General features: G+C 45.6%; 1 protein-coding gene across 3 annotated transcripts in view; it reads left to right on the forward strand.

The window, feature by feature from the left end:
• Positions 1-23,376, forward strand: part of NCS1 (neuronal calcium sensor 1) — a 75,335-nt gene that overhangs the window by 36,850 nt on the left and 15,109 nt on the right. For all 3 annotated transcript variants that reach the window (XM_029612332.1, XM_029612333.1, XM_029612331.1), the window contains 2 exons: positions 18,506-18,644; positions 21,382-21,460. In XM_029612332.1, the coding sequence (XP_029468192.1) occupies positions 18,506-18,644; positions 21,382-21,460 (218 nt within the window). The remainder of the gene's footprint in view (positions 1-18,505; positions 18,645-21,381; positions 21,461-23,376) is intronic.

Consider the following 23,376-nt stretch of genomic DNA (forward strand, 5'->3'; position numbering starts at 1 on the left):
GCTATAAGGAGTTCCAGCTGTATAAGCCCCCTCCCTGGTACAGCCGAATCGGCAGTCACCCACCCCCTCACTGCCTGCCATTGGTAATTCTGCCACCCCTGACTTTGTACTGTATGACAGCACAGAGACACACAAAGCAGCAAACTCACAGACAGACAGGCACACAGCAGCAAATCCGCAGACATGCACCTACAGGCACGCGTACCAGAAAACCTGCAGACACACACACACACACCAGCAAACCGACAGAGAAACATACTCAGGCACACACACAGAAAACCTACAGAGAGAAAGACATATACACAGACACCAGAAAACATGCAGACACACACACACACACACACTCAGGCACACACACCAGTAAACCCACAGAAACACATTCATGTACAAACACAGAGAGAGACACCCACAGGCACACACTCCAGCAAACCCACAGAGAGACATATTCAGGCACACGCACAGAAAACCCACAGAGAGAAAGACACAGACACCAGAAAACATGTAGACACACACACACCAGCAAACCCACAGAGAAACATACTCAGGCACACACAGAGAAATCCCACAGAGAGAAAGACATACACACAGACACCAGAAAACATGCAGACACACACCAGTAAACCCACAGAGAAACATACTCAGGCACACACACAGAAAACCCACAGAGAGAAAGACATATACATAGACACCAGAAAACATGCAGACACACACACACACACACACACTCAGGCACACACACCAGGAAACCCACAGAAACACATTCAGGTACAAACACAGAAAGCCCACAGAGAGAGACACCCACAGGCACACACTCCAGCAAACCCACAGAGAGACATATTCAGGCACACGCACAGAAAACCCACAGAGAGAAAGACACAGATACCAGAAAACACGTAGACACACACACATCAGCAAACCCACAGAGAAACATACTCAGGCACACACACAGAAATCCCACAGAGAGACAGACATACACACAGACACCAGAAAACACGCACACACACACACACACACACACTCACTCACTCAGGCACACACACCAGCAAACCCACAGAAACACATTCAGGCACAAACACAGAAAGCCCACAGAGAGACAGACACAGATATGCACTCAGACACCAGCAAACCCACAGAGAGACATGCTCAGGCACACACAGAGAAACCCACAGAGAGACAGATGCAGATATGCACACACAGAGACACCAGCAAACCTGCAGACACATACCCAACCATACGCATACAGAGCAGCAAACCCACAGATACACACAGGCGACAAACCCACAGATAGACACACAGGCATACCCAGCAGTAAACCCACTGAGACACATTCAGGAACAAACACAGAAAGCCAGCAGAGAGAAACACATCCACAGGCACATCCACCAGCAACCCCTTAGATGTACACGAATGCCCAAACAACAGCAAACCCATACCCCATAGATGTACAGCAAACCCATAGGCACATACAAAAGCACGCACACCAGCCAGTCGGCAAGTGCACACACACCAACAAACCCACAGACATACACATATGCAAACACTCCAGAAAACATGCAGGCGCACACACTCACAAACACTTGCACCTGCAAAATGCAGGTAGTCATATACACACAGCCATACACACCAGCAAACCCACAGGTGCATTCACCAGCAAACCTGCAGACAGACATACACACAGAAGCATGCAAACCAGCAAACCACAGGCAGACTTATGCACAGGGATGCACAACAGCAAACCCACAGACGCTCACAGGCATGGACAAAAGCAAACCCACAGGCACACACACACAAAAGGACTCACACCAACAAAGCCTCAGACACACACATATACAGACACACACACACAAAGGGACTCACACCAGCAAAGCTACAGACACACACACACATACAGCAAAACTACAGACACGCACCAGAAAACTCACAAAATACTCACACACAGGCATTCACACCAGCAAACCCACAAAGACACACACACACACACATATAGGCATGCATACCAGCAAACTCGCAAAAACACACACATGCACTCAAGCAAACCTGCAGACACAGGCATACACATCAGCAGACCTGCAGATACACACACATAGTCATGCATGCCAACAAACTCACAGGAACATCTATACATAAGCATGCACACCAGCAAACCTGCAGAGAGACAAACATACAAAGTCATGCACACCAGCAAAGCCACAGAGGCACACATACCAACAAACTCGCAGAAACACCCACACGCACAAGCATGCACACCAGCAAACCCACAGACACACATACAAACTCGCACACAGGCATGCACACCAGCAAATTCACAGGGACATACACACACACTGAGGCACGCACATCTGCAGACCTGCAGTCACACATAGGCACTGTATATCATGAAATGTTATAAATGTTTAATTATTTTACTGCTGCTGTTACCGTTATTATTATTATTATTATGCCTGTTTCTTTCTCAACTCTCCGTTTTTGCCCGCCCTTGTTATATGTAACTTTATTTTCCATTAGTTACCATCGTTCAATGTAAACCGGCATGATGTACCTACGAATGTCGGTAAAGAAAAAACCTTAAATAAATAAATATCAGCAGACCTGCAGGCACAGAAACCCGCAGATACATGCACACCAGCAAACCTGTAGGAATGCACGCACACCAGAAAACCCACAGACACACACACGCAAGCACGCATACCAATAAACCCACTGACAAACATACACAAAAGTATGCACACTAGCAAAGCTGCAAACACACACACACACACACACACACACACCAGTAAACCTTAGAAACATACAAGTATGCAAAGTAGCAAACTTACAGGCATATACATCAGCAGACCCGCAGATATACACATGCACACATACACAGACTAGCAGGACCACAGACACACAGAAACACACACACACAGAGGCATACATACCAGCAAACCCACAGACACACACTCGCAGGCATGCAAACCAACAGAACGTAGACCTGCAGACACACAAACAGACATGCACACCAACAAACCTGCAGACTTGCACACATCACAGAGGCAAGCCCATCAGCAAACCCATAGACACAAGCATACATGGGCAAACCGCCAGACATTTACAGAGGCACACACAAAGTTTGGGATAATATTCTGACATCTGAAAGCCATGTGTATTTATGCTCTTACACCAGGAGAGGTAGCACAAACAATGCCTGGTGACATATTATAAAGCAGCACATACATGAGTACTTTATAGTCTTTTAGGGGCAGTGTCCAATAACCCAAGCAAGTGCAAGAGTATGGGGGCATATAATTAAAAGTGAATTTTGAAAAAGAACTACATAGGTCTATTAACATTCGGTTATAAAAGTGCCCACATACTGTGCACCTGCTATGAATGTGTTCTGAATATACTTGTGAATTTTTAACCACTACAATGAGTGTGTGAGGAGGTGGTTTCCAAATTTCTTCTCAGATGATCTAGCCAGTTAACTCGTTAGTTACCCAGCTAGATCCCTCAGAAAATCGATCTCCAAGTTTGTCTATTTTTATTCTTGCAGTATATTACAGGACTAAGACCAGTCATCGAGCAATCTGATTGCCTAATTGACTAATGGCAGGTGCTTTCTACTAGAAAAGAGATCACTTGGTGTAGATTAGGACTAAAGAAGAGAATCTGGTAGGCAGTGTGCCCTCACCATATTTGTAGAGTATGGAGGGGAGGGGAGGAGGACACCATTCTGCACCAAAAGCCCAGCTGTGACGGGAGATGGCTTCCATCAGACCTTTACCTTGATGTAAATATTATTCCAAAAAGAGAACAAATGCAGCACAGATCACATCACATTCAGGAAGTAAGAGCAGGAGAAGCGCAAGATACAAAAACATTTCCCTGGTCTTTGCCCCTCTAGACCAAGGGAGTGATTTATATGGCTGCTAGTTTATTCCCAGTGTGATTTTTATATAAACTATACTCATGAGACCTGCAGAGCCACAGGAGGGATTGAAGTTTTCCCTGCAAGAGCTACAGAGCACTGGAAGTATCAGGATTCTCCATGGGAGAGCTACAGGGCACAGAAAGTATCAGGGTTCATCCTTTGAGAACTGCAGAGCACAAAAACTCCATGTGAAAGCTGCAGAGTGCAAGAGGTGTCAGGATTTTCTGTGTGAGAGCTGCAGGACACATGAAGTGATGGGGGTCCTTCACATAAGAGCTGTAGATTGCAGGGGGAGTTGGGCTTCTCCATGTGAGAGCTATAGGGTGCAGGAAGCGCTGAGATTTGCTATTTAAAAACTGTAGAGAGTAGAGGGTGGACAAGTGCAAGGTGTTGCATATAGGGAAAAATAACCCTTGCTGTAGTTACACGATGTTAGGTTCCATATTAGGAGCTACCACCCAGGAAAAAGATCTAGGCATCATAGTGGATAATACTTTAAAATAGTCGGCTCAGTGTGCTGCAGCAGTCAAAAAAGCAAACAGAATGTTAGGAATTATTAGGAAGAGAATGGTTAATAAAACAGAAAATGTCATAATGCCTCTATATCACTCCATGGTGAGACCACACCTGGAATACTGTGTACAATTCTGGTCGCCGCATCTCAAAAAAGATATAGTTGCGATGGAGAAGGTACAGAGAAGGTCAACCAAAATGATAAAGGGGATGGAACAGCTCCCCTATGAGGAAAGGCTGAAGAGGTTTGGGCTGTTCAGCTTGGAGAAGAGACGGCTGAGGGGGGATATGAAAGAGGTCTTTAAGATCATGAGAGGTCTTGAACGAGTAGATGTGAATAAGTTATTTACACTTTCGAATAATAGAAGGACTAGGGGGCATTCCATGAAGATAGCAAGTAGCACATTTAAGACTAATCGGAGAAAATTAATTTTCACTCAACGCACAATAAAGCTCTGGAATTTGTTGCCAGAGGATGTGGTTAGTGCAGTTAGTGTAGCTGGGTTCAAAAAAGGTTTGCATAAGTTCTTGGAGGAGAAGTCTATTAACGTCTATTAATCAAATTTACTTAGGGAATAGCCACTGCTATTAATTGTATCAGTTCACCAACTTGAACATGCAAGGGAATCCTTGTTTGGTGGTTGTTTTGTATGGAGGTTTTTGATAAGGGTAACCGATTTGCAGTTATCCTTTTCTTTTCCTCCGTCTATTATTCTTTTATTAATTTCAAAAATACTTCTAAAGATATTCACTTTTTTATGGATTTTTAAAATTTCTCTTAAAATCCCTTCTCCCCTGCTGCTTTTCCGACCCATTTCAATTTCTATTTCATACTTATCAAGGTCGTCGCCTTTATTGTTGTTTCATGGGTACGGAGCTGCATGTCCGACACGGGCCATGTTTCGGCACAGTGTGCCTGCTTCAGGGACTGCGGGAGAATCTACTGTGTTCTATATGGGGTTCACAGCATTCAAGTTACCTTCAATATATGAAAATATTAACTTAAACATTAGGCTACAAAAACATTATTTCACAGTGTATTCACTCTTAAAGCTATGCCCACCTTTTCATTAAAAAAACTTACTTTTCCAAACTTCATATGTCAAACGTGCGACGGCTTATGTGCTTGCCTGGGCGTCTAGTCTACTCAGACTCTTTTTATATGCCTGCCTAGGGAGTACACCTCCTACTCTCAGTCAGATCGAGGCTGTCTCAGGTGTATATAATCAAGCTTGACTACCCTCTACTGGCTTGTATTTGCAATCCAGATAACTTAGTGTGTCTGATATTGATCTATCAAAATCCTTACGTTGTGTAATGTGATGTTTCTATGTGCAACCATGCGATATTATAGTGGTTTTGTTATTTTTTGACTTTCGAGAGCGGCGGACCTGATGGAGGACTACGTCTAATTAGTAACATTTACTCTGTTCATATCATGCGGACCTGGTAGAGAACCGGTCCATACCACGTCCGCTGAACATTCCTGTTTTTTTGTTTGACGTCATTGATTGACAATGGGGGCGTTTCCCGGGCGGGGCTCGAAGCCGCGCCTGTCTGTAGATTAGCTATTCGGTCGGCGATCTCAGTAAAGTTCCTCCTCAGTGCAATCAATAATCTCTCCTACTGCTGTATTATGTATCTTTTTATTGTTTGTATTTACTAACCAAGAAATTTGTCACTATTCTAATCCTTGATTACTACTACTTTGTATTTTTGTTTAGCGGACCTGGTGGAGGACTTATGTCCGCTTGGTCCGTGCGTATCAAAACCCAATTAATGGGATCATAATAGTCTACTATCTTTCAATGAATGTTGTAATCGTAATCCTTGAGATCTGAAACAATTTTTTATTTTAGTATAATGTTGCTTCTTTGACATTACTGATTGTCTCTGGAGGCGTTTCCGGGCGTGGCACGAGGCCGCGCCTATCTGTCAATTCTCTATTCAGACGACGATCCCAATAATGTTCCTCCTCAATGCAATGTACGATCTCTCCTACTACGATGCGTAAGATCAAGAATAGAATTCAGGAACACGTTAGCAGATTAAGGCATCAGACGGAAGGGGCCCCTCTCACCGACCACTGGCAACAAATGGGACATCCACCAGAAGAGTTCAAAGTGGCGGTACTTTTTCAATTGCAAGAACATCCAAGAGGTGGTGACTTAAATACTAAATTAGTACAGATGGAACAGAAGTTCATATATACTTGGGATACTGTGGCTCCAAAAGGACTTAATCGAGAGATCGATTGGACAGTATATTGGTAACATAACAATGAATAAGGAATACAACAATATATCAGGGAAATAAAAAATAAACAAAAGTAAGCTGGAGAGGATGACTTCACTATTAGGGACTACTCATCTTAAATGAAAAAACACATGATATGTAACAAGAACAAATATAATCTTTTTAAAGGGTTATATCCAACATTCAATGATTCCAGCTTCCTAAAATGGTTGAATTAAATGAGTTTTGAAACGTGTGGAAACAATGGGCACAAGTTTCCCATTAGGTTAGCTAAAAAGTAAGAAATGAAGCAGCACAGTAATTCATGACTATGAAAAAATTCACTTAAAAGTAAATACAATAAAAAGTCAACAGACACACATAATAGTAGTAGGAGAGATCGTACATTGCATTGAGGAGGAACATTATTGGGATCGTCGTCTGAATAGAGAATTGACAGATAGGCGCGGCCTCGTGCCACGCCCGGAAACGCCTCCAGAGACAATCAGTAATGTCAAAGAAGCAACATTATACTAAAATAAAAAATTGTTTCAGATCTCAAGGATTACGATTACAACATTCATTGAAAGATAGTAGACTATTATGATCCCATTAATTGGGTTTTGATACGCACGGACCAAGCGGACATAAGTCCTCCACCAGGTCCGCTAAACAAAAATACAAAGTAGTAGTAATCAAGGATTAGAATAGTGACAAATTTCTTGGTTAGTAAATACAAACAATAAAAAGATACATAATACAGCAGTAGGAGAGATTATTGATTGCACTGAGGAGGAACTTTACTGAGATCGCCGACCGAATAGCTAATCTACAGACAGGCGCGGCTTCGAGCCCCGCCCGGGAAACGCCCCCATTGTCAATCAATGACGTCAAACAAAAAACAGGAATGTTCAGCGGACAAGGTACGGACCGGTTCTCTACCAGGTCTGCATGATATGAACAGAGTAAATGTTACTAATTAGACGTAGTCCTCCATCAGGTCCGCCGCTCTCAAGTCAAAAAGTAACAAAACCACTATAATATCGCATGGTTGCACATAGAAACATCACATTATATAACGTAAGGATTTTGATAGATCAATATCAGACACACTAAGTTATCTGGATTGCAAATACAAGCCAGTAGAGGGTAGACAAGCTTGATTATATACACCTGAGACAGCCTCGATCTGACTGAGAGTAGGAGGTGTACTCCCTAGGCAGGCATATAAAAAGAGTCTGAGTAGACAAGACGCCCAGGCAAGCACATAAGGCGTCGCACGTTTGACATATGAAGTTTGGAAAAGTAAGTTTTTTAATGAAAAGGTGGGCATAGATTTAAGAGTGAATACACTGTGAAATAATGTTTTTGTAGCCTAATGTTTAAGTTAATATTTTCATATATTGAAGGTAACTTGAATGCTGTGAACCGCATATAGGACACAGTAGATTCTCCCGCAGTCCCTGAAGCAGGCACACTGTGCCGAAACATGGCCCGTTTCGGACATGCAGCTCCGTACCCATGAAACAACAATAAAGGCGACGACCTTGATAAGTATGAAATAGAAATTGAAATGGGTCGGAAAAGCAACAGGGGAGAAGGGATTTTAAGAGAAATTTTAAAAATCCATAAAAAAGTGAATATCTTTAGAAGTATTTTTGAAATTAATAAAGAATAATAGACGGAGGAAAAGAAAAGGATAACTGCAAATCGGTTACCCTTATCAAAAACCTCCGTACAAAACAACTACCAAACAAGGATTCCCTTGCATGTTCAAGTTGGTGAATTGATTAAAAGGGAAAGAGGTTGGTTAGTGACTAATTAATTGTATCAGTGGCATGGGATCTTCTTAGTGTTTGGGTAATTGCCAGGTTCTTGTGGCCTGGTTTGGCCTCTGTTGGAAACAGGATGCTGGGCTTGATGGACCCTTGGTCTGACCCAGCATGGCAATTTCTTATGTTCTTATGTTCTCTTTACAAGAGCTTTAGGAAGCAGGAAGAACAAGCATGCTTACCGTAAATGCTGTTTTCCGTAGTTAGGCTGAATTAGCCATTACATGTGGATGATGTCATCCAGCAGTACTGCAGGCACTCGTCTCTCCAACAGGCCGATACAGTAAGGACGCAGTAGAAAGAGTGCGGTAGTGCCGGGCACACCTTTGTTTGCCGCACGCACAGTTCGGATCACATACCCCTCGATACAGTATTTAAATGGCATGCAAATGCAAGCTGGGTCCAAAGCGCGTCCAAGAAGCGTCCATGAAGCGCAATCCATTTTACTGTATAGAGCGCTATACATCGCCTGTACAGTATCCTGGGTGCGCTGGTACCTGTCATTTCAAATGACATTTGAAATGACAGGTACCAGGAAGTGGATGGTTCTCCTACGCTCGGGTATCGGGGATTGCCAGTCCTCTCTCCCCCCTCCCGAAGCAAGGCGCAGGGCGAAAATCAACTCGACATGTTATTAAGAAAATAGAAATTGTAACTAAAGTAAACTTACTGCATGCTTCCAGCAGCCCCAGTCCTCTCTCCCCTCCTCCCGAGGCGCCCACTGCGGCTCCCCTGCCTCCCGGGGGCAGCCGACGGCGAAAGCGGCTTCCAGCAGATCCGCCGGCGAAGGTGCATGAATGCACGTCCAATTTGGGCGCTCAAGCAGCAAAGGCGAATGAGTGCACACCGTGACCTAAGCGCCCAGATGGACCTCCGAGGTCACGGCATTTGCTCATGCGCCTTCGCTGCTTGAGCGCCCAAATTGGACGTGCGTTCATGCACCTTCGCCGGCGTTTGGGCGCTCAAGGGTCAGGGGTGACGTCACAAGCTGCAAGATGGCGCTGGGGAGGCAGTGAGCGGCAGAACGGAGGGAGGCAGGCAGGCGAGCCGGAGCTGCCCCGCATGCAGGAAAGGTAGGGGAGCCGTTGCCCTGCCCCCTCCCGCGCACACACACCCCCCCCCTTGGCCCTGGCTCTGCCGCTCTGGCAATCTTCCAGTTGTCTGCCGGTGCAATTTTTTTGGCATGATGAGCTCGCACCGCCTGTACGTCCCGTTTGGGCGCTCAAGCCAGCGAAGGTACCTTGAGCGCTCAAATTGGAAGTACAGGCGTGCGTTCATGCATCTTTGCCGGCGGGGGCTGCTGGAAGCCACCTAGCGGAGAGCGCCCGATCTGCCCCGGGCTGCTGAAGCGGGAGAAGGAATGCTGAAAGAGAAAATGAAGGGACAACATGAGCCAAAGTGGAAGAAGGAATGCTGAAAGAGAAAGTGAAGGGACATTTGTGAGTCAATGTCCCTGTCAGCGAGGGCCCGTACGGGAGACCGGCACCCATGGACGCGGCCAGGGCAGGTGAGCGGGGGCTGTGGGAAAGTTTGCTCGTGAAATTTCACGGGCAAACTTTACCACCTACCCTCTAATGCAGGAGTAAGGGTAGGCAGTAATTTAGCAGGTTAAAGACGCGGCTAAACTGCAGGTTAAAAAGGCGATAGTCGGGGCACACGTTACTGTATGGGAGGGAATAGCTAATCAGAGCGTTTACATATCCTATACATGCCGTGGGTGGAAAGGGTTACCCGTTGATTTAAAGAAGTGGTAAGGATGGGTTAAAAGGGATAATGAATTGCGGGTTGGACTTACGCAGCCAAATTGCGGGTACAAAGTGGGTTAGAAACGGGGTAATCGCGGCTGCGCTTTACTGTATCGGCCTGCAAGTTAATAGAGATTTGAATCTACTGAGCATGTGCAGGAGTTTCTGCATGGGCATTGCCTCGTGAGTATCCTTAGTCTATACCAGAGCTAATCTAGCTTTATAATCGACTCTCCAGTGAGGCGGGCAGGTATTAAATGACTAATTCATTCTGCTATGAAAAACACCATTTCCGGTAACAAACTTGCTTTTTCCATCAATAAACAGGCTGAATTAGTCATTACATATGGACAGTGGAGCGTTTACTTAATAAACAACCCAGTCCACACTGTGGAAAGTAGACTACAGCGAGAATAGATTTCCCAAAAATGCTTGCCCAAATATACTGTCAGTCTTTGAGAGGTTATCAAGACAGGACGGAAAGGTATAAACGGAAGACCAAATTTCAGCTTTGCAGATATCTTCAATAGGTACTTCTCGAACAGGGCTGGGGCAATCCACTCTGCAAGTCGTGCACTTGCACAGGGTGGTGGCCTGAGGGCCGCCACCAAATTGAATGAGCTGCTGGCGCCGTCGCAAGGAGGATCCGCAAAGCCCCGCAATAAAGAAGAGGAAGTTGCAGGGCCCTGCAGCAGTTCATACAACGAAGATGAAGAGCTGCAAGGCTGCAGTGAAGAAGAGGAGGAGCCTTAAGGCTGAGTGGTGGTTCGCAACCTACCGCATGGCAAAGTTGAGAAAGTTGCAGGGCCTTGCAGCAGGTTGCAAGCTGCCACCTGCAAAGATGAGAGAGTTGCAGGGCCGCCCAGCAGTTTCCAACCTGCCGCGAGGCAAAGAAGAGGAGGAGCTGACCCGTAGGGCCACGTGGCGGTTTGCAACCCACCACTGCTATTACTAGCAACGGTAACATGGAATAGACTTAGTTTTTGGGTACTTGCCAGGTTCTTATGGCCTGGATTGGCCACTGTTGGAAACAGGATGCTGGGCTTGATGGACCCTTGGTCTGACCCAGTATGGCATGTTCTTAATTACAGGGCGCTGGCTGTGCAGCTGTTCCCAACATGCTGCGTTACGAAGAGGAGGAAGAGCTGCAGCCTGCAGGACCATGTGGTTTCCAGGCGACCATAAGGAAAAAAGCCATGAGGCAGTTCCCAATTGGCCTTGCAGCAGAAGTGGAAGGCTGGGACTGCTGGGAGAGGCTTTGGTGTAAGCATGTGTGTGTATGAGCATGTATGTGTGTGTGGGGGGGGGTGTCTGAGCATGTGTGTGTGTGTGAGGGAGCATTGAGACAGATGCAGGCTCTAGAGATGATGGTTCTAGGCGACCAGAAGGAAAAAAAAGCTATGAGGCAGTTCCCAACCTACACCTGCAGCAGAGGTAGAGGACCGGGGCTGCTGGGAGAGGCCTTGGTGTAAGCATGTCTGTGTCTGTGACTGTGTGTGGGTGTCTGAGCATGTGTGGGTGTTTGAGCATGTGCTTGTGGGTGTGTGTCTGAGCATATGTGTGTGAGAGGAGGGAGTGTATGTGTGTGTGAGGGAGCATAGAGACAGATGCAAGCTGTAGGGATGATGGTTCTAGGTGACCAGAAGGAAAAAAAAGCTGCAAGGCAGTTCCCAACCTGCCCCACAACAGAAGTGGAAGGTTGGGGCTGCTCAGAGAGGCCTTGGTATAAGCTTGTGTGTGTCTGTGACTGTGTGTGTGTGTCTGAGCATGTGTGTGAGAGGGAGCACTGAGAAAGATGCAAGCTCTAAGGGTCATGAAATAAGAGATCTAAAATAGTAGTAAGTTGTTGGGGTTTTTTTTAGAAGTAAATTCTTCAGTTTATATTAGGAAAAGTTGAGGTATTGAAACATAGGATGTTCTCTTCATGTGTTTGTCTGAACATGTATGTGTGCTTGTGAATGTGTGTGTATGACTGAGCATGTATGTGTATGTAAGAGGCAATGTGCATGAACATGTATATGTCAGAAGGAGCATATGTGAGCATGTGTGTGAGAGAGAGGGAGCATGAGCATGTGCGCGTATGAGGGAGAGAGAGCATGTGTATGTATAGATATATATCTATGAAGTATTCAGAATTTGAAGAAGGCAAAGGAGCTCAGAATGGGTGTCTTTGTCTTTGCGGACATGGACACCCAGTACTGTACCCATCTTTTCCTCAAACTCAGAATAGCTAAAATCCTCTGGTGGTGAGGTGTAGTCTGGAGGATCAACCAGAATGGGCTTCTGGTTAACTCTGAGGAAGGAGGAGCCTGGTCCATAACTTACTAGAATCTACTGAGATAGACACTGAAGAACCTCTACTCAGGGGTTCTGATGATAAGTCCACCCCTATAGGTGAGATTAGGACTCCAGTCTGTGGTATCACTGTAGCGATAGTGGAAAGGAGAACCTTCCATCTCCTTGATCAGAGAAGTAAAGAAACTTCACCAAATCTGTGATTTGGTCAAGTGATTGATGACCTTTGGCCTGGCGCACGTGGTGGGTCATCCTCTTTCGAGACCAAGATAGGTCCTTGCATGAGAATTTGCAGCCTCTTATAAGTACTATAGAGGATACTGGTTCTGCAGTCTCCAGCAAACACCTTTTGCCACTATTCTAGGTGGAGTGAGTGCCCTAGTTATTGGCCCTGGTTGCTCCACCCTGACCCCTTCTCCTGCAGATCTAGGATGGGTTGTGTAGAGCTGTGTTGGCAAAGCAGCTTGATAAATCAAAGCCTGAGATGGATGTGTCAGTGGCTTCGATGGGGTAGAGTGTTTGTATACTTTTGATGTCTTGTATGCTTCGACAGGTCTTTGGAGATTTGCATTTATGAATCCGGTGCAAGTCAACAATATTGTGTCAGTTGCATTGGAGCTGCATTGTGAATCCTTTCACTGTGCATCACAGGATCATGTGGTATAGGATTCTGAGCACCGTGTGATCAAAGAGTAGAGGTGTCTGTGTGCTTTGAGGATGCACTCTTCAGTGGAACGTCATGAGTCGAGCATCTTGGTGTATTATGTATCAAGCACTTTGATGCATTGTGCATCAAATGCATCAGTGGAAGATATGTCAAGTGAGTCGATGCATTGTGCATCAGAAACACCAATGCTGCTTACGCCAATGATTGCCATGTTGGCGGTACCAGTGCCAATGCACCTCACTTAAAAATGTTTGTGCTTCTTCCACGCAAGCTACCATGGCTCCAGTGATTGATGCAGCTTTGTTTTCGACACAGGGTGGCTGGTAGAACTCAACCTTGCAGCTTTGACTAGAATGGATGGGGGAGTTTTAAAGGCGCTCCTGCTCAGTTCCTTTCCCGGCGAAGCAGATGAGGCTGCTCTGCAGGACGAGGACCTATTGTGTCTCTGGAGAGATTTACGCAGGTCCCTGATGTAAAGTACCTTAAAGTGCTGTGAGCGCAGGGGACATCTCGCCACAGGCATAGTAATTGTTCTGATCATATTCCGGGCCTAGTCATCGATAACACAGCTCGTGCCCATCGGTGAGGGACATAATCTTTCCACAGATACTTCTAAAATTGTTTACTGTTATTAACTTCTTTTTTTGGCCAGAATGATGGAAAAGAAGACCACGTTTTGTTTTGGGTTTTTTTATAGCACTAAAATGTGCTGTTGTAGGGCTGCAGAGGCAACTTTATAAGAGACTGAAGAAAAAAATATTAAATTTAAAAGGTTTTAAGGGTTTTTAGAGAAAAATTAATAGAGATTGAGTTTGCATCCGTGCTGTGCTCAGACAAAAAAATGACTTAAGAACTCCTGCACATGCTCAATAGAGCTAAAAGCTCTATTAGTTTGGAGGGAGGAGTCCCTTTTGTGCCACCAGATGACGACGCCCACATGTCATGGTTAATTCAGCTTGCTTTTCTAAGGAAAATGCTGAGTTTCCACAAGAGAGCCACAGGATGCAGGAAGTGCTGGGATTCTCCATGCCAGAGTTGCAGAGTGCAGAAACTGCTGGGGTTCTCCATGTGTGAAATGCAGGGCACAGAATGGGCTGAGGTTCTTCAGATTTCATTTAATTTATAACTTATATACTGCACCAATCAGACTGGTACAGCTGAATAAGGCGGTTTACAATAAATTTTAAATACAAATTAAAAACATTTAACCATTAAAAAATAAACAATAAAAAAAATAAGAAACTGGCATTTCTTCCATTTCCTTATTTCACTTATTCCACATAACTGTTTTAATTAATCATTTGGAGAAAGCCAAATTTTAACTTTCTTCCTGAACAGTTTGTTTCCAAATAAATCTCCCTAGACAAGAGAGTCCAAAGCTCTACATCTCTACATTCTGTTACGACTTCCTCCTTACCGCACTTTCTTCCTCGATGGAATTTGCAAAAGATCACTGTTTATTGATCTTAAATCGCTTTTTGGGACCTAATATTTCAACAATTGCTTTAGATACCCAGTTCCTTTACTTTCAATGCCTTAAAAATCAATGCTAACATTAAACTGAATGCGACACTTCACTGGAAGCCAGTGAAGTTAATGCAACAATGGGGCTGCACTAGTTCTTGGGCAACCAGAAATGATCCTTGCTGCCATATTTTTCACTGTTTGCAAGCGACAAATAGATTTATCTGGCAAACACAAAAAGAGTGCATTGCAGTAGTCCATCAGAGAAGTGAAGTATGGCTGAACAATAGTTTGAAATTAAGACATACTCAGTAAAGGCTGTAACTTGCGCATTTGCTGTAATTTCAAAAGTTCTCTGTGACACTTCAGCAACGTGCGATTCCAACTCAAAGTTACCATCCGTAGTGCTCCTAAATGTTGTACCTTCTCTTCAGCTCTTACTTCCTTATTCTTCATTTTCACTGACAAAGAAGGCATTAGATCTATAGTCCCACTTATCAGTAGGAACTCAGATTTAATAGCATTCAACAGCAAATGATTAAATGACAACCATTCTGAGATCCTCCACAGGCCTTCATTCAAGTTTAATAGTGTAGCAACTACATCCTGCCCAGCTGGGACCACCAGCTGAATATTGTCTGCATACAGAACATGTTTAAAACCTAAGGAGCGAATTAGCGCCCACAACGGATGCTTAAAAAAATTAAACAATAGTGGAGACAGTGTGGAACCACAAACGTTTCCGAAATTCTGTCCCTAACCAAAACCACTGAAGACCTATCTCCCAAAAAAGATGAAGCCCCTGTAAAACCTTCTCTCCCATTCCTACCTTTTCACAGCGTTTCAACAAAATACTCTGGTCAACTAGATCAAAGCTCCTAGAAAGGTCTAGCAAAATCATAAACCTCCCGCAGCTCTATCTCTACAGATCATAACTTTCTCATATGCGGCTAACAGCACTGTCTCTGTACTGTATCCTCCCCAAAATCCTGATTGGGCAATCATTCAACCCTCCCACCTCATCCAAATACCGGGATAGCTGCTGAAACACTGCTTTCTAAATAACCTTAGATAAAAATGGTAAATTAGCCACTGGATGATAATTACTACAATCTGAAAGCTGTAGAGTAGGTTTTTTTAATCAATGGAATTAAAACAGTTTTCTTAAGAACCAACCTCTTGCAGAGAGGTATTCACTATTTGACCTAGCCAGGATAAAAAAAAATAATCTGTGAGGGCTTTAATAAGAAAAGATGGATATGGATCAAACAAACACCAAGTAGCCCTACAAGCTGACAGCAAACTTCAACAAAACTCAGATTCAATCAAATCTTCCTCCTGATACAGATGCAAGACTGTCTCTGTATCTTCTACAGCCAATAGACCTTTATTCATCAAATCAAAGGCTCCGTTATATTTTTGTAACTTTTCTTACCAACAATTTACAAAACTGGGAAGTACTGGGGTTCTCCATGTGAAAGTTTCAGCGTGCAGGAGGTGCAAGGTTCTCCTTGTGAGAGATGCAGTGCCACAGTTCTTCAAGGGTGGAGCCTGAGGAAGACTTTTGTCCCTTTCTAGTACATGAACAGACCCCTGAGCATTGTGGGATTTGCAGTTCAGTGTCTCACATTTGAGCTCAGCACTAGAGGTTCCCCTCAAAAGGAGGGATTCAATGTTAGTGGTCTGTTTAATAAGAAACCCGGAGGCAGATTGACAGTCAGGCTTTAGGGACCCGCTGATGCCGAAGCAGCAGGTGCTGCCATACAATCATTTAATGCTTACAATCATGTTCACACACATGTACATTCCTATGCATTCACATAATCACACTTACTGTAAGACAGTCCACTCTCGTGCAGCTGCACAGTCACAACACATAGACTCCTACTACCACTTGTGCTAGCCATTTGCTCTTAGAACACAAACACACTATGTACAGCCATCATCGGACATCTGCTTCTGCACATGCAGACACACAAACGCGCACACACACATGGACTCGTCCTGTGCCTATTTTTAATTAGGAGGAACTGAATGGAGGACTCTTTTTTTTTTTTTCTGGAAAGGAGCACACATTAGTCATTAGAGATATTATCAGGGCAGTTAATGGTGCCAGAATACATTAATATTGGTTAGAAAAGCAAAGTTGAGTTACAAAGGCAGGTTTTGCTAAGATGCCTAATTTGGGGAACGTCTCAGTGCCACAGAGTTATCAGAGGAGGCTCTCTGCTGTAAGCTGAGTGCAGGCTATGTGCATATAATAATCATAGTATGCCAGTACTTTCACACCAGGAGTGCAGATCCTGCAGAGGAGGAGACCCATAGTACATCTGGGCTGTCAGGGCTGCATAATACCAAAGGACAAGATGCAGGAGCCTGTTCCATGTCGTCACTTGTCTAGAGAAATGTGTGTGCATATGTTGAACATATGGAAGGCAATATTCAGAAAGCCAATGAGCAGCCAAGTTAGCTGGCTAAAATTGGCTGGATAACTGGTCCCAGATATTCAGTGAGATAAATGTCCCACTGAATGTATTTCCCTAGATTAATTATTTGCTATTTAACCAGCTATATTCAAAATATAGCTGGTTAAATAGCTACAAAGTACATCTAAAAAAAATGAAAGTCTGTGGGATCTTCAGGCCCGATCCCACATCCCCTTTACCCCAGAAAACACTTTAAAATAAGTGTGGGGGTGGCACCCTCACCCCCCCCCCAAAAAAAATAAATAAATAAAAAGCAGCAGGCACTAGCACCCCGAATCTGGCCCCACCCTACTTCCCTGATATTTTCTGGAAAATCTCAAGATTCTCCTTCCCTCCATCCCATTTGAAGTCTCTATTTCCACCCTCCCCAGACCCCCAAATCCCCAGCTGAGAACCACGGTAGTGTTGTACCTGCTTCTGGCAGCTTCCAGCAACATTATTGTGCGCTTCTTATGTTGCTGTCGGAGGACCCCTGGATATGTGGTCAGGAGCCAGCGAGACACTACTGCACTCCTGGCCGGGGTTTCAGGGATCTGGGGGGAGGGTGGCATAGAAGTTGTGAGTGGGTGAGCTGGAGAACAGGAGGGACTCATGATTTTCCTGAATTTATTGAGGGCCTCGGGGGGATAGAGCTCTACACCTGCATTTATTGTAAAGTGTTTTCTGGGGGTTTGGATCTGAAGGCCTCAAAGTTTGGAGGCTTTTTTTAGTTTTAGTTTGCAGCCGCTTGTTTTGAATACAGCCGGGTATAATTTTAGAACAGCTGTGAGGCAGCCCTCGAGTTATCTGGCTAACTTAGCTGGATACTGCTGAATTTTGGCTAAGTTAGCCGGATAACTTTCCTCTACTCCAGAATGTCCTCACCCTGCCTCTTTTCTATCCAGCCAAGTTTTAGCTGGATAATGACTTATTCAGCTAAAACTTGGTCGGTCAACAGGGAGGACAGATTTAAAGCCCAGGTCTGTCTGGCTAGGTTTGGGACTTAGCCAGACAAGTCCTTCTTGAATGTCTATCTCACGGTAAGAAGCAAACAAAAGGGTAAAATCTGTACAAGTTTGAAATTTGCTAGTTTTAAGGCCAATCAGCAAATCTTCAACCCTCAGCAAGTAATTTAGAAGCTGATTGGCTTTTCTCTTCATGCAGATGAGGCATTACTGCAGTTGGGAGTCTTCCCTTCCATTAAGTACTGGGGCAGGCTTAATCATGCTTTTGGGTGGAGGAGGAGGAAAGGGGAATAGCCGATCTCTTGGGTCCTTGCACTGTGCATTCGCCTTTGCTCAGACAAATTTACATTTTATTTCTCTCCCCCTCCCTCTCCCTTTATGGCCTCATCTTTTCCCTTCCTCTGCTCTCCCCAGGTACAAGGGATTTATTAAGGACTGCCCCAGCGGACAGCTGGATGCTGCCGGATTTCAGAAGATTTACAAACAGTTTTTTCCTTTTGGTGATCCAACCAAATTTGCAACATTCGTCTTTAATGTCTTCGATGAGAACAAAGTAAGAGCTTTATTTTCCATCTCAGGGACCTCTCCCATGTCTGGAGCCTATCCCCTGCTTTCCTTTATGTGATGGAGGGAAAGTGATGATCTAATCTGTTATGTATTCTCACAGCAGCACAGCAGCAGCTGTTGCACTCTTGATTTCGGCTATCGAAGGTTTCCTGCTGGCCCCTCCATTCTTGCTGCTGGTTCTGTTGAGAGTGGACACAGCATCAGCAGACACATCTAAGATTAGGTTTTCTCTTCAAGATTTGGGGGTCTCCTGTTCTCTAGGGCAGTGGTTCTCAACCTTTTTTCTAACAGGACACACCTGGAGATGACGCTCACATGTGTGACACACTGAACACTTGACCATCATAGGACTAAATATAAACATATACTCTGCATCCACAGGAATCTCCCACTTCCTAACAATGAGTGCAGAGCAGAATTAAGGCACTTCCCTGTACAACTCACCATAGAAAAAAGATGTTCTGACTCTGATGTCATCTCAATAACAGCATCACAAACTCCCTCTACTACCAGGTGCATTGTAAAATAATACAAACAAACCCCACTCTTTATAGGTCTATCAAACCTGCCACACCACAGCAGCACTAACTTCAAGAAATGAAACAGCAATTGCCTTACCCATGAAAAGGCAGCAGTTCATCACCAGTGCAATATCATATTGGGAAAAAACAACAAATAAGACTGATTCAAATCCCTACTTGCTAATAAAGTACCTCATCTCAGTCACATACACACAGAACACAGACAGACCTACCTTCTCCTAATACAGAATAAAATACCACAAATTACAAATGCAGAAACAAAAACTGGAATGGAAACCCCAAGAAGATTTTCTGCATGCAGTGCAAAACTGAAGAACTAGGAACGGAAATATATTTCCTCTTATACTAAGCAAAGTTCAAAGAGAGATGCATATTCTCAAAGCTGACATATTATGGCTCTTGTACTCCCCTCCATGCCCCTATCACCCCTCACTTCTCCCAGCTACTCAATCGTCACATCCCTGTCCAACATTTCCGACACCCCCCCACCTCTGCATCCTCTTCCCTGTGCCTCCTCCCTGTCCTTCCCTCTCCCCTTCCCCTCTCCAGCATACCTCTGACCACCTCTTTCTGACCCCTTCCTACTCAGCAGCTCCTGACCTCCCTTCTCCCCCAACCCAGCAGCCCCCAGACCTCCATTTTTCCCTCCACTTCCATCTCTCCTCCCTGCCCCTCTTTCCTCCACCTCTCCTTACCCAGCAACCCAACTTCCTTTCCCTCACTCCTTCCTACCCAGCAGACTCCTGACTCCCTATCTCCCAAGGCCTTCCTGCCCAGCACATTTCCCCCTCCATCTGGTTCCCAGCCAGCATAAGCCTTCAGTCCCATCCAGAGTCTCCTTCCCTCTTTAACAGCAGCAGATGACAGCAAGAAGTATTGAGGAAAGGAAGCAGGTGAGGCAGCAGCAGCGGAAGTCAGCAGTGCACTTCTCTCCCTCATGCTCCCGCTTTCATGCCCAGGCCCCATGGGATGAAGAGAGCATCAGCAGCCTCACTGCCAGGCCACGCAGAGGAAGATAAAGTTGGTGTCCTGCCAGGTCCATATGAACAGGAGTTGGTGATATCTCACTCTAATCTGGTGAAAGAGATGAGAATAACCTCCCACCGGGCCAGGAAGAGGAGAAGGAAGCAAGAGCAGCTTCTGTCATACCCAATAAAGGAGAAATCAGCCAACTTCTGTCCAGACTGATGAGGAAAGAACAGCCGTCTGCTGGGTCTGCGGCACACCTTCCATGAACTCGTGACATACTAGTGTGTCCCGACACACCTGTTGAGAACCACTGGTCTAGGGAATAAAATAATGAGTCCCTGCCAAATTTCACTCACTGTGACACCAACACCAGAACCCTAGTGGAAGATCTAGTGAGAGCCAGCACCATAACTGAAGAGAGAGAGATCGAGAAGAGTCCAACACCAAACAGAAGACCCAAGTGTCCCAGGGCCAGAGCCTAAGCAGAGGCTCCAGAGGAAGCCAGAACCATAACACAAGACACAGAGACCAGCACCAGAACCCAAGTGAGATCCAAAGGGACCCAACACCATATAAAGTGGGAGATCCGGTACCAGAACCCAAACTGAAGATATAAAGAAATCCACCAGAACCCAAGCAAGATAGTCAGAGTGAAGCACCAGAACCCGAGAGAGATCCAGGGGGGACTCAGAACCATGGCAGAGGAACAAGGAAGGATCCCGCACTGGCTTTTTAAACCAGCAAAATCACAGCATTCAGCTGAGTTGCAGACCTCCCCTCTTTAAGTGCATTTCTGTGATTCTGTAGCATATCATCTCACCTGTTTCCTTGGTCCTGCTCAGTTTGTGTGCTATTCCTGGGTCTCCTTTGTTAGTATTTGACCTGATGCATTTAATTTCTTATATAGTAGCCCTGTGATGTTGCCTGTATTACTATGATTAGAAAATGAAAAATTAAAGCTACTTGCTTTAGAGAGAAACGTTTAAGGAATATCTAGAGTCTGAGCTGTCTGAAGTGTGACTGAGGTTAGTGTTGTGGGCTGCATTGACAGCCCAGTTCTGTATAAATACCTGGGCTCTGTGTGATAGAGAGAAACACTTTATATTCATTTGATAGGAAATGTACAGAGTTGTGTGCAGGCACCATGGCAGACTGTGCTGTAATACACCAGGGTATCTGTGATGACTTACTAATCATATCTGTCTGTCCTAGGATGGAAGGATAGAGTTCTCAGAGTTTATCCAGGCACTGTCCGTCACTTCACGGGGAACACTGGATGAGAAATTACGCTGTGAGTATTCCCTCCTAATCGTGTGTGAAGGGAAGGCACTGACCTTGCAATGACCAGTTCCCTGTACGTACCCGGATCAGTCTAGACACCTGGGTTTTGCCTCCCCTCCAGAAGATGAAGACAGAGAAGTTTTTCAAAACAACCCTGCCATATATACCAAGGTGCCACCCACAGTCCCTCAGTCTTACTCTGTCTCCAGCAGATGGCGGAGGTGCAAAACCCACAGTCTCTTCTGATTACCTGTTTACAAAAAGTTGATAGAGTAGGATTATAGTCAGGTTTGAGGTGACAAATTAGGGGGATTCTGTTCCTTTAATTTTTTTAATAGGTTTTAAAAAAAAAAAAAATCAACTGAAAGCAAGTCCCTCACCGACTGAGGTTCTGTGAGTCTCCCAGGGGATTGCTAGGTCCTGAGGGGACCATCCCTCCTGGTCGAGACCGCTGCTACTGAGGGTCGAGGACCCTGCACTTCATTATCAGCAGCATTGGGGTGATACCGTGGAGCCGGCTCACTCACCTCTATAGGAGCAGGGCCTGTTCCAGAACCAGGAACAGCGATCCGGCAAGTTTTTTTTTTTTTGTTTTTTTTACTTTTGTGCGCCGACTCTCCGGTACTTGGTTTAACTTTCCCACTTCCCTGCGCTGCCAGTTTCAATACGTTTCGCTGCTTTTTGCCGCCGTTTTCTTGCTTTTTTTTCACCAAGGCAGGGATGCCTCGGGGATTGGCTTGCTGCGCATGCAGCTCAGCGCACGCGTGCGCCTGTTGAGAGAGGGCCTCTGCGCTGACTACTTACCCATGGGGAAGGTCCCTCCATTTTGATCTGGGAGGGTCGGCATCGGACTCCTTGGTCCTCCACGCAGCCGCCAGTAGGCTGCGCGGCCCCAGTGGATCCATTCCTGCTAAGCGCGGGAACAGAGGCCATCTTGGGAAGTTTTCATGTAGCCACGCGGGCCACGATGGGGGAGGGGTTTTTACCACCCGTGCTATCTCCGCAACGCATTATTCCCGAGAGGAAGGTTCAAGTAGGCCCGGTCTCTCCAGCATCAGAGGTTAGCCCTGAGGGGGCTGAGGATACCTCTTCGGATTCCTCTTTTTCTTCGGAGTTCATGCTCCTGATGCACAAGGCCTTTAAGGACAAAAAGGCAGGGAAGAAATGGGGGAAAATCCCTTCACAGGCTCCGCAAGGAAAAGTGAGGAAGCGTGCGGGATCTAAAGGGAGGTCGGAGTCTCAGAAGAGCAAGCGGCCTTTACGGTCCGTTCCACCTGAAACAGATTCAGACTGCACGTCCCAGGATGACCCAGATCCATAGCACAAACCCCCGGGGGGGCCGATGGGGACGCGGATCCACAGCAAGATGGGAGCCGAAGGGCTCCGGCTATGGAGGGTGATGATCCAAAGGTGGTGTGCCTCTTTAAGAAAGACGAATTGAATCCGCTTATCCCAGCCATCCTGGGGGAATTAGGCTTGGAAGCCCCGCAGGCGGAGTCTCGGTTGGGAGCTATGGATCCAATATTGCTTGGTCTCAGTGACCTAGCCGTTTCCTTCCCTTTCCATTTCTCGGCAACGGATCTGCTGTTTCGGGAATGGGACACCCCAGATTTGGGGTTGAAGGGCAGTAAAGCAATGGACAAGCTATATCCTCTGCCGGAGGAGGCTTTAGATCTGCTGAGGGTCCCAAAGGTGGATGCAGCGGTGTCTGCTGTCACCAAGAAAACCACTATCCCAGTCACGGGGCGATGGCCCCGAAGGACCTGCAGGACAGGAAGTTGGAACTTCAGCTTAAGAAAGTTTTTGAGGTATCAGCGCTGGGGATCCAAGCGGTGATTTGCAGTAATTTCGCTTTGCATGCGGGTCTTCGTTGGGCCCAGCAGCTCCAGGCTAATGCTGACCTCTCAGAAGGGGAGGCTCTTCAGG

This window comes from Rhinatrema bivittatum, chromosome 8 (assembly GCF_901001135.1).
Source record: "Rhinatrema bivittatum chromosome 8, aRhiBiv1.1, whole genome shotgun sequence".
Lineage (NCBI taxonomy): Eukaryota > Metazoa > Chordata > Amphibia > Gymnophiona > Rhinatrematidae > Rhinatrema > Rhinatrema bivittatum.